General features: G+C 38.9%; 1 protein-coding gene across 5 annotated transcripts; it reads right to left on the minus strand.

Moving 5' to 3' along the window:
* Nucleotides 1-188: 188 nt before the first annotated feature.
* ganabb (glucosidase II alpha subunit b) lies at nt 189-14,590 on the minus strand. Of its 5 annotated transcripts, none has more exons than XM_086158340.1 (25): nt 14,562-14,581; nt 13,695-13,796; nt 13,492-13,600; nt 12,039-12,166; nt 10,898-11,077; nt 10,666-10,731; nt 9,372-9,429; nt 9,109-9,193; nt 8,409-8,505; nt 8,141-8,321; nt 7,853-8,006; nt 7,121-7,356; nt 6,806-6,932; nt 6,594-6,673; nt 6,222-6,362; nt 5,422-5,518; nt 4,732-4,833; nt 3,881-4,124; nt 3,589-3,653; nt 3,225-3,301; nt 2,420-2,494; nt 2,199-2,312; nt 1,996-2,105; nt 1,700-1,800; nt 189-1,577 (listed from the first exon to the last, which is right to left on the minus strand). In XM_086158340.1, the coding sequence occupies exons 1-25, from the start codon at nt 14,579-14,581 to the stop codon at nt 1,468-1,470; spliced, it is 2,859 nt and encodes a 952-aa protein (XP_086014466.1). In that variant the 3' UTR covers nt 189-1,467. The 5 variants fall into 5 exon arrangements, with proteins under 5 accessions (XP_086014466.1, XP_086014465.1, XP_086014467.1 ...); XM_086158339.1 differs by having other exon boundaries at nt 9,109-9,196; XM_086158341.1 differs by lacking the exon at nt 14,562-14,581 and adding an exon at nt 14,399-14,416 and having other exon boundaries at nt 9,109-9,196.
* Between the last annotated feature and the right edge of the window lie 277 nt (nt 14,591-14,867).

The following is a 14,867-nucleotide window of genomic DNA, read 5'->3' on the forward strand; positions in this document are numbered from 1 at the left end:
CCGAAGAAAAGCTGTTAAAATCCATAGTTAGACATGTTGGTGTAGATGGAGCCACTTCCTGCTCATTGTTTGACGAAGATAAATCTATTGGCTTCCCAATGCCAGTAGGTGAAAACGTAGAATTATGTTACCGCATCAATCTACAAACAAAATTAAAATTCCAATTTATAAACAAAAATAAATTCATATAACATTTGGTCATCTTTATTTTAAATTGGTCTCATCGTTTGAAAAGTACATCTGACAACTTTTAGAGTTAAGTGTTTCTTCATCTCCATTTCCTTCAACCAAAGCAGACACCAGCAAAATGCAGCAACATGATTGATCATAAAAACAATTGAGGGGGAAAAAAATTGTCAAAATCCCCTCAAAAGGTGAAATTATTTAACCAGGTAGTAAAGAGTCCAGCATCTCCAGAAGATTTGAATGTTTGTAAATGCTCAATGGACAAATTTAGGATTTGTTGTGGTGTAAATCGGATAAAGTACGTTTTTAAAATTAAATGTCTTAAAGGCGCATTCATTCTTCATTCAAACACAAAGGATGAACTGGAAATTGTGGACTGCTGTTATCTAGGAACACATGAAACTAACAAGATTTCACTCCTTTTCAAGTGTATTAAAATGATCTAGTAAACAATGGAAAAGAACATGATAAAATAATGAACACGTCTACAGGATGATCCACCCACATCAGTGGTTCAGTCCCCTGAATGATTCAAATTGCCATGTAATATCATCTTCTGAGCAACAGCTCTCCTCTGAGCAGCTGAATGATCGTCACTCCCAAGATGAAGAAGTCTTTTCAATGTACTCAAATTAACGGTTTAATTTCGAAAGAGGCTTAAAATATAACCTTCATGGAGGCAGTAGTATAGATTAGATTTTGTCACAAAAACTAAAGCAAAAAGATAAACAGATTAACCTGAGGCCTCTTATGACGTGCCGATCAAATAGTTTGTGTTCTATGTCTTCTGGAGCTTTGTTTGAGGAGAAACTTTTTAAATTATGACTCAAGGAATCAGCAATGGGTGGAGTGCATGCTTTGGAAGCATTCTTGAACAATTCCTCACAGTAATTTTTCCTCTGAGAGACATGATGGACAAACAAGTAGAAAATCAGGGGAGAAAGTGCCTTCGAGATCTCTCATTACCCCAAAGCATCAGAAGTTGAATATCAGTTGTTTACCATTTAAATAAACCAGACAATTATCTATTTGCAACCCTTTTCATATCATACTGTAACTGAACGCAAGAGGGACACGGCAGAAATGCGTTATGTGGCTCAGTTTGAAAGAGACTGATCATGCAAGGGTAGAAGCTGTATGTAATTGATGCGTTTATGTCCTTTAAATTCAGTGGTGGATATCCTGCTGTCTTGCTTCATTTAATCAGTCTCAGTGCCTCATATCTGTTCCCTCCTACTGTTCAGTCCAGTTCAGTTATTTACTCCTCTTCTCCTATCACCATTACTCCAATGTGATAGTCCAGTCTGCTCCTGCATTCATGCCAGGCTTGCGGAGCGTCAAAACTGACATGGAGGCATCAAACTCAAACTCTAGTTGGCTCTCCTGACCATCTGTAAAAGACAATAAAACAATAACAGAAATATAAGGCTTGGAATCACAGTTAAATGTGGAAACAATAAAACCTTCTCATAAATTAAATCATCTTCTGAATTTGTATTTGGAAAGGACTTACCATTTGTCTTTAGGATAACCTTGCTGGGCTTAACAGCTCCCAGTATGATGATGCGTTCAATCCAGGAGCTGGTAGAAAACTTAGCTTCTGGAGCCACATTACTGTGGACCAAGAAAAACACGCACACACACACACACACACCTCAATTTACGTGTATATGTCATGGTACTCAACCTTTTTGTCTTCATTAGTTTGTGTATTAATGTCCCTCACAATTTAGATGATAGGAGCACAAATGAAAATTTGATTCACGAGTCAAGTTAAAGGCAGGACTATTCACTAACAATTTTACTCACATAGAGGAAAGGATGTTATTGGAGAAGGACAGCCTCCTGTGGATGAACTGCTGCTTTTCGAAATTGAAGGTGTGGCCGTCATCTATGTAGAGCTCACCCTCTGCTGATCTCTGTCAAAAAGGTCACAGCTGTTCAGTAATACAAGGGACCTTGTGTGTAAAATAATACAAATTGCTGTCCGTTATGTTTCTGACACAACTCACATGTAGATCAAGAGCCACGTATAATGTGTAAGGATCTTCCTCCATGCAGGTGGAGGATCTGCGAACTCTAAGTTTTCGGGGAATAATTGAACCACCACGCTGGAAAACGGGGATCTGACGACACAGAATAATCCATATTGAAACAAGTGGGAAAAAAAACATTTCAGCAAGTAAACACACATCCACTCACGTAAATGTGCGGTCATCACTGTGTGACTTACAGAACTCATCGTGACAGGGATGTAAAGATTCTGGACTCCACTGTGCTTCTGGAAAGTGTGGACATCAAACCAGACCTGAGGTGCACAAAAAAGGCTGTTGAGACTCAATCTTACCTCAATGGGCTCATTTAATAAGAAAACTTCAGCACTTCAGCAAAAACATTAAAATTTTATACAATGGATTATTTAACAAGATTTAAAACATGCAATGAAGTGTTCAACCAGAGGCTTTGAACCCATTTGGCACAAAAATAATAATAAAAAATAATAAACAAACAAAAAAAAACATGAACGTGCTTTGCCACATTTCAAGTGCTTAAATTCTCAATGTTCCATAAATGTTTAAATGCTAGGTAAAAAAAAAAATTAAAAATGGAAATTTTTGATTCAAGTATCGTAACTTTTTTACCCTTTCCCTTCCACTGGGTGTCCCATAAATTGTCAAGCGGATCTGCTGTCCTTGATTTAAAACTAAATCAAACAACTGCCCCCAAGCAGCCTCAACAGTATCAAGTTCTACAACATTGATGCGTTCTTATTAAAAAATATATAATAATTTTTTCACCCCATTTTTTGTTCATTTTTTTGGATATTAAATCAATATTCTTCCCGATGAGAGATGAAACTTCAAATGATAGACCAAGTCCAGTTTGGAAACAAGTACCATGACCTGAATGGCTGAGAACCTTCACAGACAAAATTATGAATATTCTTTTACTTCACCTGAATCTGTTATTCCCATGTCTACACTTCAGACATAATGTGATTGAAGAAAATATTCATGTGCAAAACCATTTTGTTCTACCTCATCTTTTCCAGGCAGATAGGCAGTGACTCCCCTGGCCCCCTCATCAGTAACTGGGTGCACCAGTAAGTCTCGTCCTGCGACAAATTAAACGAAGTCAGCTGATTTTACAGATTTTGGATACCATATCACCTTTTATGCCTCTATTACAAAGCAGCATCCCCATTTCATTATTAAAGTAATGTGTTTGTTTTTCAAACTTCACCAAACTATGGAGCAAATATTAATTACAGTAGCTACACATCAGTAAAAAATTCTTGTTTGACCCCTTGTGTTTTTGGAATGGAGATCAAAACCAGGAAAAATATTCATAATGTCACTAAAATAGCAAGATAATTTTTATTTTAAACATTTTGTATCTTACCAATCAGGAATTCATCATCCAGTGCAAAAGTAGCAGGGTCCTGAGGATACTCAACCCACAATGGTCTGCAATAGAAACAAACATCTGAGAAAATGTGGCTGATTATTTTTTCAAGATAGGAAGGTTTTGGAGGATGACCTGAGAGCAACAGCCCATGACATGGCTGGCAAATTACCTTATATTCCTATGTTTTTTTGTCCAGTTTTTAATCTGCGATGTGAATTTGTGAGTACTTTGGGGGTTTCTGAACTAATGAGAGGCGGCAGGGGAATCAATCCCGGAGGATCCTCACCTCATGACGGGCTCTCCGGTGCGAAATGTGTGGTAAAACTGCTGGTACCAGTAGGGCAGGAGGGTGTAGCGCTGGCGCACAGCTTCGCGGATCAAAGCAGTGTTCTCTGGGCCAAATAGCCAAGGTTCACGGCGTGGAGTATCCAGGTGTGCATGAGCTCTGAAGAAAGGCTGGTAAGCCCCTGTCTGGTACCAACGCACCAACAGCTCTGTGCTTGGAGACTTGAAGAAGCCCCCAACGTCAGCTGTGATTCAGACAGGCAAAGAATTAGACAGGTCTAGGCTGTTCAAATTCAAGACAGAAAATTATATTCACAAACACCAATTGTTGTCAAACATGTAATCTCAGACCTAATTAAATCCATATAATTTTGTTGTCTAGTTTCCAATTTACCCACTACCCTTAAATTCTGTGGTGTCCATTATACTTTACTTATCTCTGATTTTATCATTCAAAAATAAACTTAATTACAAAAAAATTGACCTACAATTTTTAATATTTGTACAATGTTCCTCTGCAATGACTGACCAAAAATGGATTGAACTTTTTAATTTCCCCCCCAAAAAATGATTGCACATCCAGCCGCAAAATCTTCAACTAATGTGTGTCCTGCATGTGTAGTAACACTTGGAATTTGATTTAAAAAAAATTTAAAAAAAGCAACACGTGCTCTGGGTAGAATTGCTCACTCTCTCATTTTTGATGGGTGGTTTAGCTATTAGATGTTTGCACTCTTTTTTTTTTTCAATTCTAAGAACAATTTTTCTACTTTATCCACTGTCATTAATATAAGCCAACCAAACTTATTTTGGTACCACACTATCAGTAGACTCAAATCTAACAACACTCACCGCCACAGAAAGATATTCCAACCAGGCCGAGGCTAAGACACATGGGGATGGAGATCTTCAAATGGTCCCACTCAGCAGCATTGTCACCTGTCCACACAGCACCTACAGAACCACACACGCTTGAGTTGAAATTGCTTTTGTGGTAAACTGGATATCCAATGTTATCATTAAGATGTTTTTCTTTATATACACACATATATATATAAGAGGCAAAGTCAACGTTGTATGTACAACTGAGAGTCAAATGTATGATTAAAAAAAAACAAAAAACATTAAACCATAAAAACCTATCTTTAACCTAAAACAAAAACAGTGCAATATTCTGTTGCACTGTGCAATATTTCATTTCATAACAGCTACACTACAATTTTTCCTTTTATCATACTATTGTGCACTCCTTACCTCACTTGTTACTAAGACACATATAGTTTTATCACTTGTTTACTAAGACACTTTATAGTTTCACTGAGACACTTTATAGTTTATAGTTTATTTTTATTTCTAATTCTGCCTTTTTCTTTTTATTATTTATTACTGTTCTATTTTCTGTAACTCTGGCACAACAATTTCCTTCGGGATTAATACAGTTGTTCTTATCTTATCTTATCTTAAACAAATGTTTGAGATGGTATGCTACAACAATGGATTGAAGAGGAGACAAGTAGGAAGTCAGAATAATAAATGTCTCACCGTAGCGCTGAGAACCGGCAAAGAAGGCCCTGGTTAAGACAAATGGACGTTCAACTCCGCCTGACCTCTTGATTAGACCTTCTGCCGTGGCCATTTGCTACATTGCCCACATAAATGAATGCACACACATACAAATACATAACGTTAGACTCAAGAAATATGTTAGCAGACATTGACTATAGTGAGCATTTTTAGCAAAATCCTTCAGAAGTATTTAATAGAATAATATCTCTTTAATCATCTCACAGTGGGGAAATTTCAAATTCTGTTTCTCCTAGTATAAACAAGGTGAAAGTGCTAGATACTAGTATTCATGGATTTGATTAGCAAATATAACGGCATTAAAAACATTAATGTTTCCCATTATACTTCAGCCAGTTGGCCAAAGTCAATACTATTAATTCCAAAATAAAGTTCTGAAAATTGAAACAAACTGATTTTGCAAAAGAATTGGACCAATCAAGTCAATTAGAGAAATATTACTGCATCATAGAAGCATCTGGACACATACGAACACAGGGAATTTCAATGTATTTTACATTGTGACCAAACAGTGGAATTACAAGTATGCCATCATGTCATGAAATGTTCACTGGCCAAAGAATATCCCAACAAATTTACATAATTAGGAAGATGTTTCTTAAACCATGAAAACATAAGAGCCTCTTAAAGCATTCTAAACTTAGAATGTTTAGACTTAACATTTCGAGTCATGACAAAGTTATCACATGTAGCATAGGGCTGGGGATTTCACACAGTCTAAATTTAACTCTCCTTGTACAAACTTGGTTTGAACTCACCACATAGAAGCCATAGATGTTGTGCACATCACGGTGTTCCCAGGCTCCGTGCATTGCATCCTTGTGCATTGTGACCTCTGGCCCATTAAAAACGGATGGCTCATTCATGTCGTTCCATGTATACAGGTTCTCCATGGAGCCCTTGAGAGTAGAGTGTATCACAGAAAATCATGTGGCTAAAATACCCTTTGTAAAAGAAATGTGACTTAAAAGAAATCCACGACAAAAAAGTATCAGGGCCAAAATGTGCTTGCGAAGCTTAGTCACTATTCTAGGCATATGAGAATGTCATATTTTTCCATTAAAATGTTAGGTGGGGTAATTTGCGATATGTTAGTCGAAGTACATACTGATACTGATACTGATACATACCTCATACTGATCATAAGCAAACATGCTTGCCCACCATGCCCTCATGTCTGTACGAGTAAAGTCCGGATAGCCAGCACTGCCTGCAGATTGTCAAAACACCCAAAATCAGGAAGAGAATGCAAAATTAATCTTAAATTTAGTTATAAGAGTTAAATGACTATTGTTTCGTTATCATAAAATAACCCATCGAATAGACAGTTTAGGTTTCTTACCAGGCCAGCACCAGCCCTCATAGTCGCCACCATCTTTGTTCTTTATATAGAAACCTCGAGAACGAATATCATTGTGTATTTTGTAATTGCTGTCTACTTTAATATGAGGGTCCACAATGGCCACCATCTATAAGAGACAGAAAATAATTTAAAAATATACCAAAAAGTGCTTAAAACAAATATTTTCACTTATGGGACTGACATTTTTACACTTTTCTTACTTATCTTGAATAGAATACAATCAGATATTAGACGATATTAGCATAAAAAGAAGATATGTCATAAAGTGATATAATATAGTTAAAATATCTGTGCCTTGCGTTTTTTGTCTTGTAGACCCTGAAGCATTTCTTTTGGTGTGGCAAACTTGTGTGGATCCCAGGTGAAGTAGCGTTTTCCATCTGTGTGCTCAATGTCAAGCCAGATGAAGTCATAGGGAATGTCATGTTGGTCAAAGCCAGCATCCACTGTCTGCACGTCTTCTTGGTCATTGTAGTTCCAGCGGCACTGGTGGTAGCCAAGGGCAGCCAAAGGAGGGAAGGCTTGTGTGCCTGAGGAACAATGTAGAATACAAAATGGATGTAAAACTGCAGGAAATGTGATGATAGCAGGGGCAGTCAAAAGGTAACATTTCATGTCTCATGTTAGAAAACTCAACTTCCTTTTCTATACCAGTGAATCTTTATAGCGAGTGCCTTGATATTTATTAAACAGAGCCAGTGGGAAGAGATTTGATCGGTCTTTATCACTGAGGTAAACAAACAAGTCAAACTATACAAACAAGTCTTTAAAAGGTATGTACATATTATTTTGAGAAATTTCATTTAAAAAACCACAAACAATTCCCTCCAGTAGGCTGGATGATTTATGATTACAGGGCAACAGTGTTTTTATAAACTGTGCTTATATTTACAATATACTTATATTTTACTTATCATACAATGTATTGTACTTGGGTTTATGGACTCTAGTTTGCATTTTTCACTGGAAACTTGACAAAAAAAGCAAGGGCATCTAATTTTGTGAAAGGAGTAACCATCTTCCTACCAGTGAGGGAGGCATACTGAGAAAAGACATCTTTGGGGGTTGGGCCAAGCATAATGAAGACGTCGATGATGCCACTCTCAGAGATCCAACGAACATCTGTCTGTGGCGTCTCACTAGAGCCCTGAACATAATCCAGCATTTTCCCAAATACAGTCTAGACAGAAAGAGACACAAATTAATCTGAGCTTTTATGGCAACCACCTGCAGATGCAAAGTTGAAGCCAAAGGCCTTATATGGAATGAAGTTCCTAATAAGAAAGAAAGAAAAACATTTGCAGAGGCACTTACCTTTCCTGCTGTGTTGGAACTAATATCCACCCAGGTTTCAGCAGCATTAAGCCAAAAGATGCCTGTGGTTCTTTGTGCATTATGTGCTAACATAACTGGGACAACACCATAAAGAGCCATTGGGTTATACAGCTCGTACTGGAACACATCCAGATTATAAAGGCGATATGGATCACCATTACTGAAAAACACAATTTCACATTTAGACAGTACTTAATATTAGGCATGTATTTATATCAATTCACTTTCAGGCATTTATGCCACTCACTCTGTTGTTTTGAGTCGGAGAGAGTCTGCATGTTCTGGGATTCCATAGACATGCTCCACGCCCGGCAATGAGAAGTCTAAACTAATAGCAGAAGGTCCTGCAGTGCAAGAACAGTCAATCATCAATTCCAGAGTGGGGAAGCAACAGGAACATTAGTATATCCTTCATTATCAAATGAAACCACGGGAATAATCACAGCTTAGAGCTCTTTCGGGATTACAATACATACACAGTATAATGTCTAAAAATAAGAGAAAGGATGTCCTTTTTACATAAAACACCTTATGGATACAAAGGAAAAGTTATGTAGCAGTATCAAACTTTATGCTCCCCTTTTCTAAACCCTTTTGTTCAAAAATCAAATTATCAGGTTCACTAAAAAGCTCAACATCCACAGGAAATCTAATAACTTCCCCACAACAATTGTGGAATATCCTCAAACTGAAAGAAAAGCTGAGTGCCCTGCTTAAATTTTCCATTATGATCATAGCTGAAACAAAGCTGTAACTGTGTGCACTAATGATGCAGCTGGTATGGAACAACATGCCTAGTGCTTGATTATTGATCATACCATACACCAATGTTATCAATGGGAATATTGACATCGTGCAAATACAAAATTGTTGTCAAACCATTTTAGCAAAAATTAGCTGTAGATGACGTAAGCTGCAAAGGGACCGAAACTCCTCCACCAACTCACCATTAGGTTTTGTGTCTGTGTGCGATTTAAAGGTTTCCTCCCACATGCCATCTTCTACTTTCTCCTCTTCCTCTTCTTTTGCTGCCTGCTATGCAAAGGGAGGAAGAGCAATATAATATTAGTAGTGGCAGTAATTTACCAAGCAGAAAAGACAACTTTTTTTTTTAAATCAATCATTTTGGGATGAACTAGCCCTGAGATTCTTAAGAAAGTTTAAAGAGAGTATGAAAGGATTTATGAATATGAATGCCTATGTGTGGTACCTCTGCTTGGTCAGATGGATCAGTTTCCTCTTTCTTCTCAGCATCTGTGTCTGCTTCACTGAATCACAGCACAAAAAGAGAGGAAGAGTTAGGGAGGAGATATTGCAAAAAGGGGGGGGGGTTCTCTACAGATTTAGTACTTCTAGTGACAAATAGAAATAAAGCAATCTTAACTATAATTAAAATGAAATGGACAGACATTCATGGGGATTGACAACTGACATTTCACTGACAATAAGTATTTTGCACAGTTTTTAATAGATAACAAGGGGCAACACTATACCCCATGGTATTAAAGTGGGTATAATGGGACATGACCCAGACAGGACACAAGTAGTGCTGATGTATAAAGAGAACTTGTAGAATCATTATCTTTACTAGTGGCTGGACTGTGGAATTGTAATGTCTTGGTCATTTGACGCACACTGGGACAAACAACTTTTCCACAAAATACTTACAAACTGTTACCATTTCTCTTAAAGCATCCATGACTGGAGTCACTGGTTCCACAGCACAGCATGACTTGAGGCCAGAGTGCCAAACCAAAGACCCTTTCACACAATCTATGCACTCCTATAAGTTTCTTTAATCGTCACATCCATCCACTGAATTATTTAAATTGTAAAAAGACATTTTCAAGTCTTAAAACTAAGTCAGAAACCTTTCCTACAACCATAAATGTGCTGTTGGATTTGGGAAAAGGGCTGCAAAACTACAGGACAACAGACATGTATGTGGGACAAAACACATTGGTACATATCTAACACAAAATATTTCTAAATTTCAGCTACTGCAGTTAGCTCTCTCTCTCTCTCTATGAATGAGTAAGCCAGACAAATAATTCTGCCGACATATGGGGTCAAGAAGCTAACCAATCAATCACTCATGCAGTTGTGTTAGAGCGACTAAAGGGAAACTGTGTGTAATCAGAAACAGGTCTGACAAGACAACATTACGAAACCCTATATGCTTCATAGAAAAGTGTTCTTTTATGATTCGAATGATTTATTGTTTGTTTGACAAAATGATTTCAGAAAGAGCAAACTCCTTGGACTTTGATTGTTTTAATGATCCTTTTTGAGTGAAAACCATAAGAGTATGAGCCAAAGCAGCCCATTTACTCTGAATTTAAATCAATCAACATGCACATACTCATCCACGCCCCTGTCTCATTCACATTTATTTGGGGATAAATAGTGACTTGGGTGTAATGGGTGTCCCTAGGTTTATATCTCTATTGTCAGCATTAGCACAAGGAACAGAATACACACTTACAAATCTTAAGGGTCTTTACCTAGAGAATACCCTCTTGATATTATCCCACACGCTAGCCACTGTGCTAGTTACTTTATAGGAGAAACTAGGATGATAGGGAGAAGAGGACAGAACAACGAGTCAGAGACAATACTCAAAAAACAAACGATTCATGGAAAAAAAAAAATAGAAATCATCCACTGAGAGGGGATGTGGATTAAAAAGAGTGGGTTGGTATTTGTCAAAGTGTGCGTGCATGTGTGTCTTCTCACGTGTCCTTGCGCATCCTCAGGTGCTCAAAGGCCAGTAGACCACGTGAGTTTAGTGACATCAGCACTTCGCGCCCCTCCATGATATCCAAACGGAAAGGCTGGGCACTAACAATGACCCGCTGAGACTCTGCCCCCAAGGAAAGCACCACCCCATTCTCATCTTGAGACAATAGAGACAGGCTGAGGTGGAGAGAGAAAGGTAATGAAAATCAAGGATTTGAGGACAACTCCTAATTATTCACTCAGACTAAAACCATGTCCTCAATTTTGTACAATAACCATCCATATACTGAGACTGGCTCTTATAGCACATAAAAAGTAAACATAAAAGTCAGCATTTAGTCATAAAGTTCAATACAGAAAACAATTGTATCCATGGTCTTCTATGAGGTTTTATTGAGGTAATTTGGCATCCATGGAGGTACATTACTGCCATTCTCATGTTTTGGCCTACTTCAGACTCATTGCTGTTGAGTCTGTTGTAGAATCAAACTTACTGTAAAACCCAAAAGAAAGGTCAAAAAGAAATTTCAAAAGAAACCCATCCTTTAATGCACACCTACTGATTTAATGTGCAGCTGTGGATATCAGGAACTTTTTTGATGATAGTAATGAGTACCATGTAGGCCGGTTAATGTACTGTTTCACAAGTGTAGGAATGAATTTCAATTTGGGTCTGTAATGTCAATAAGTGCCTTTTGGAGACCAAATCTAGGGCTGTAAGTGGGTTATGATATACTAACCTTCCTGCAGCTGAGTCGGAGAGTTGGAAAGGCAGTTTTAGTCTGCTCAACAATGGATTAGCTATATTTATTCATATACCAATGGCAACAGAGCTGCCAAGCAAAGCAACCTTTGGGAGTTACTGAGGGGTCAGTGTCTTGCCCGAGGACACTTCAGCATGCAAACAGGAGGAGCTGGGAATCGCACCACCAATATTCCTGTAGTTGGAGTTATGCCTGACCACTGGCAGTGAAGTCTGTATACTATACCACAAGCAACCGTTGATAGGGCTCAGCAGATAAGCATCTTGAATACAGAATTTCAATTGTGTGTGTGTGCTATTTTCTAAATTTGATGCTTTCATTAGTTAAGCCGACTTAAAAAAAACAACACACCCAAACAACCCCGGGTGACTTACGGCTCAGTAGGTGGTTCTCTGACAAGCACGTCTGGGACCTCATAGCGAGGCTTTAGTGGCTTCAGCTCATTAATTTTCACCCTTGTTATGTTTCCCTGGAGACGGTAGAGCTCGAGCAGCAGATGCACCTGAGGGGCAAAGAGAAAGATTCAATGGGAAAGAGTACAATTGTTCTGCAATCCTCTCCCTCTGCTGCTCTTATCTATCCTCTGTACAATCCTTTTTTTTCCAAGATGCCGCTGGAAGACGGCAGCCTGTCGCAGCAGTTTCTATTATCTTTAACTCCATCTCTTATTTTCTTGAGTTATTTATTTACCTGTCCACTCTTCTTTCGCAGGAGACTATATAGTGTTTTTTTTTCTACCTCACAGGTTAGCCGCAATATGTTAGGGTGGATGGCTGTGTTTCTGAGGCCGTGGCATGTAGCACAGGAGTGCCCCAAGGTACTGTCTTATCTCCATTCCTCTTCACCTCCAACTTCCGGTACAACTGCAGTTCCTGCCACCTCCTGAAGTTCTCCGATAACTCTTCCATCATTGAAAACATCAACAATGACAACGAGGAGGAGCACAGAGGTCTGATCCCGAGTTTTGTTGAGTGGAACAACCAGAACCACCCCCTTCTCAATATCTTCAAGACCAAGGAGGTGGTTGTGGACTTCAGGAAGCATCGGAGGAGACGGGTACCAACCACCATCCAGGGTGAAAAGGTGGAGATAGTGGACTCCTACAAGAACCTTGGGGTCCACACCAACAACAAACTGGAGTGGTCACACACACAGGGTGAAGGACAAACTGGGAGCTATCCTGGACAATCCTTCCCACCCCCCTGCACACCAAGCGGTGGCTGATGTGCAGCTCCTTCAGCTAATGGTTCATCCCACCCCAGTGCAGAACAGAACACTTCAGACGCTCCTTTGTGCCCACGGCCATCAGACTGAAAAACAGCAGTTTGAACGGCGCACACAACTCTGCCTGAGTGCACCTGTACTGCTTCCACAATCTCACTACCTTGCCCCATTCACAACCGATCCCATTCACGTCAGCCCCTAACACTGCTGTCTTTCTCATCCTTATTGTCCCAGCCCGCACACATCCTGCCTATTTTTGTTTATTTATTTTCTATATTGTCACTCTATATTGTAGTTTAGTTCTGGTTGTGTATTTTTTACCCCCACTATTCCTTTATGTTCTCCACTATTATCCCTGATGTTGATGTTGTTGCTTCCTACTCATTTGTGGATGTCTTGCTATCTTCTGTCTCTATTTATATTCATATTTACTTTAATTTTTTTCCTTTTCTTACATTACAACTGTTACACTCCTGTGTCATAGGAATTTCCCCTTTGGGGATCAATACAGTTTATCTTTTCAATCACTACAGCAAAGGAGGCAAAATAAGGCCACATTTTCTCCTTTGTCATATCCGGTTTAAATGTCGAAAATCTATATACCTTGTTGTTGTCATTGATGAGCTGCAAAGTGAGTCTGCTGTTTGTCAGCTCCATCGTCTCTAAGAGGGCTCGATATGGAGACTCACCAGGCTTCAATGCTCTCTGGCGCCTATAAAAAAAAAAAAAAAATAACGGAAGTGAATGGAAGATTAGGTGATATTAAAAATGTATTTCCATCTTTCAAATCACTGAAATCGACTCACTTGCAGAAGGCACTCTGGTCGCATGTTTTGAAGTTGCCCCTGTCGACAGCCCAGGTCCCACTGAGACACAAAGCCAACCAGAGCACCAAGACAGGCGCCATCCTATGAATGAAAAGAAAGGGACAACATTTCACATGATTTGAGTTACTACTCAATGTTATTAATTTATATCTAATGACCAGATGTCAAGGTCATTGTCCATTAAATTCATGGTACACACATAGAACCGTAAATAATACACACACACGGACTTTGATCTCTGCACTAGTTAAAATGTGTTCGCATGTGAGGGGCACTTGGGTGCACTTACACGATAGGGGATTATTGACACAAAAGCAACATATTACGTTTCAGAGAATTGTGTTTCTCACGACGAACCCAGAGAGTGCTCGTATAAATCTATTTAAACCTAATTTCGCCGTCAATATGAACAATTTGTTTGAAATTATTTCAGAAGACGCGCTTGAGCTAGCTAACGTACTACCTTGAGTGCACAACCTAATGTCCGCGTTACTGCGGAAAACATCGTAAAAAAGAGCAATTGCTACCAATGTGCCAATATTAAGTTATTTAGTTTTATAGATAAATAGCGGTTCTATCGTAAACTGCCGCTTTACAGAGGGTTGAGGCTTACGTGCTAACCTAGCTAACAGCATTGAAAGCATCCTGTCAAGCCGCTAATTCAACTCGAGGACACATTTTACCCGTAGGATCGTCCCTGACGGCCAATCCACACGAAAACAGACACATTCCGTTCTCTTTCAGTGAGTGTGTGTCTACGGGGGTTAACGCCGTTTCCCCTTTTACCCATCATTGATGAAATCAGTGATAGATTGGCGATGATGAGGCGGAAGAGCTTTGTCTTACCGCTCAGTGAAGGTGGCCATCTTGATTCTGCTTCTGGTTGGCTCCGCCCATTCCAGTCCGCAACGAAGATCATTAGAAGAGGGAGATTTTCAAGGACAAAATGCAACAATGTTGACGGTATTACAAACGATGAGACGATATGACCAATCCAGTCTCATTTGTAAAATTTAAAATGTTAATGTAGTAATTTTTTACAAATTTACCAGATTATTTTTTTTAATCCAAATGATATGCGCGACTTTGGGATTCATCTTTATCCTGTCATACACCGACACGTCATCGCCGAGCCCCCACCAGAGAAAAGCA

This window comes from Fistularia commersonii, chromosome 13 (genome assembly GCF_037954325.1).
Source record: "Fistularia commersonii isolate RoL2024-O1a breed Wild chromosome 13, RoL_Fcom_v1.0, whole genome shotgun sequence".
Lineage (NCBI taxonomy): Eukaryota > Metazoa > Chordata > Actinopteri > Syngnathiformes > Fistulariidae > Fistularia > Fistularia commersonii.

Excerpts from the sequence above, each read along its gene's own strand:
- ganabb (XM_086158339.1), bottom strand. The coding sequence starts at position 14,581 with ATGGCCACCTTCACTGAGCG. Across the intron at positions 9,430-10,665 it reads ATCAAGAGGGTATTCTCTAG|TGAAGCAGACACAGATGCTG; the intron begins GTAAAGACCCTT and ends GCTGTGATTCAG. Across the intron at positions 1,801-1,995 it reads AATAACATCCTTTCCTCTAT|TAATGTGGCTCCAGAAGCTA; the intron begins GTGAGTAAAATT and ends CTTGGTCCACAG.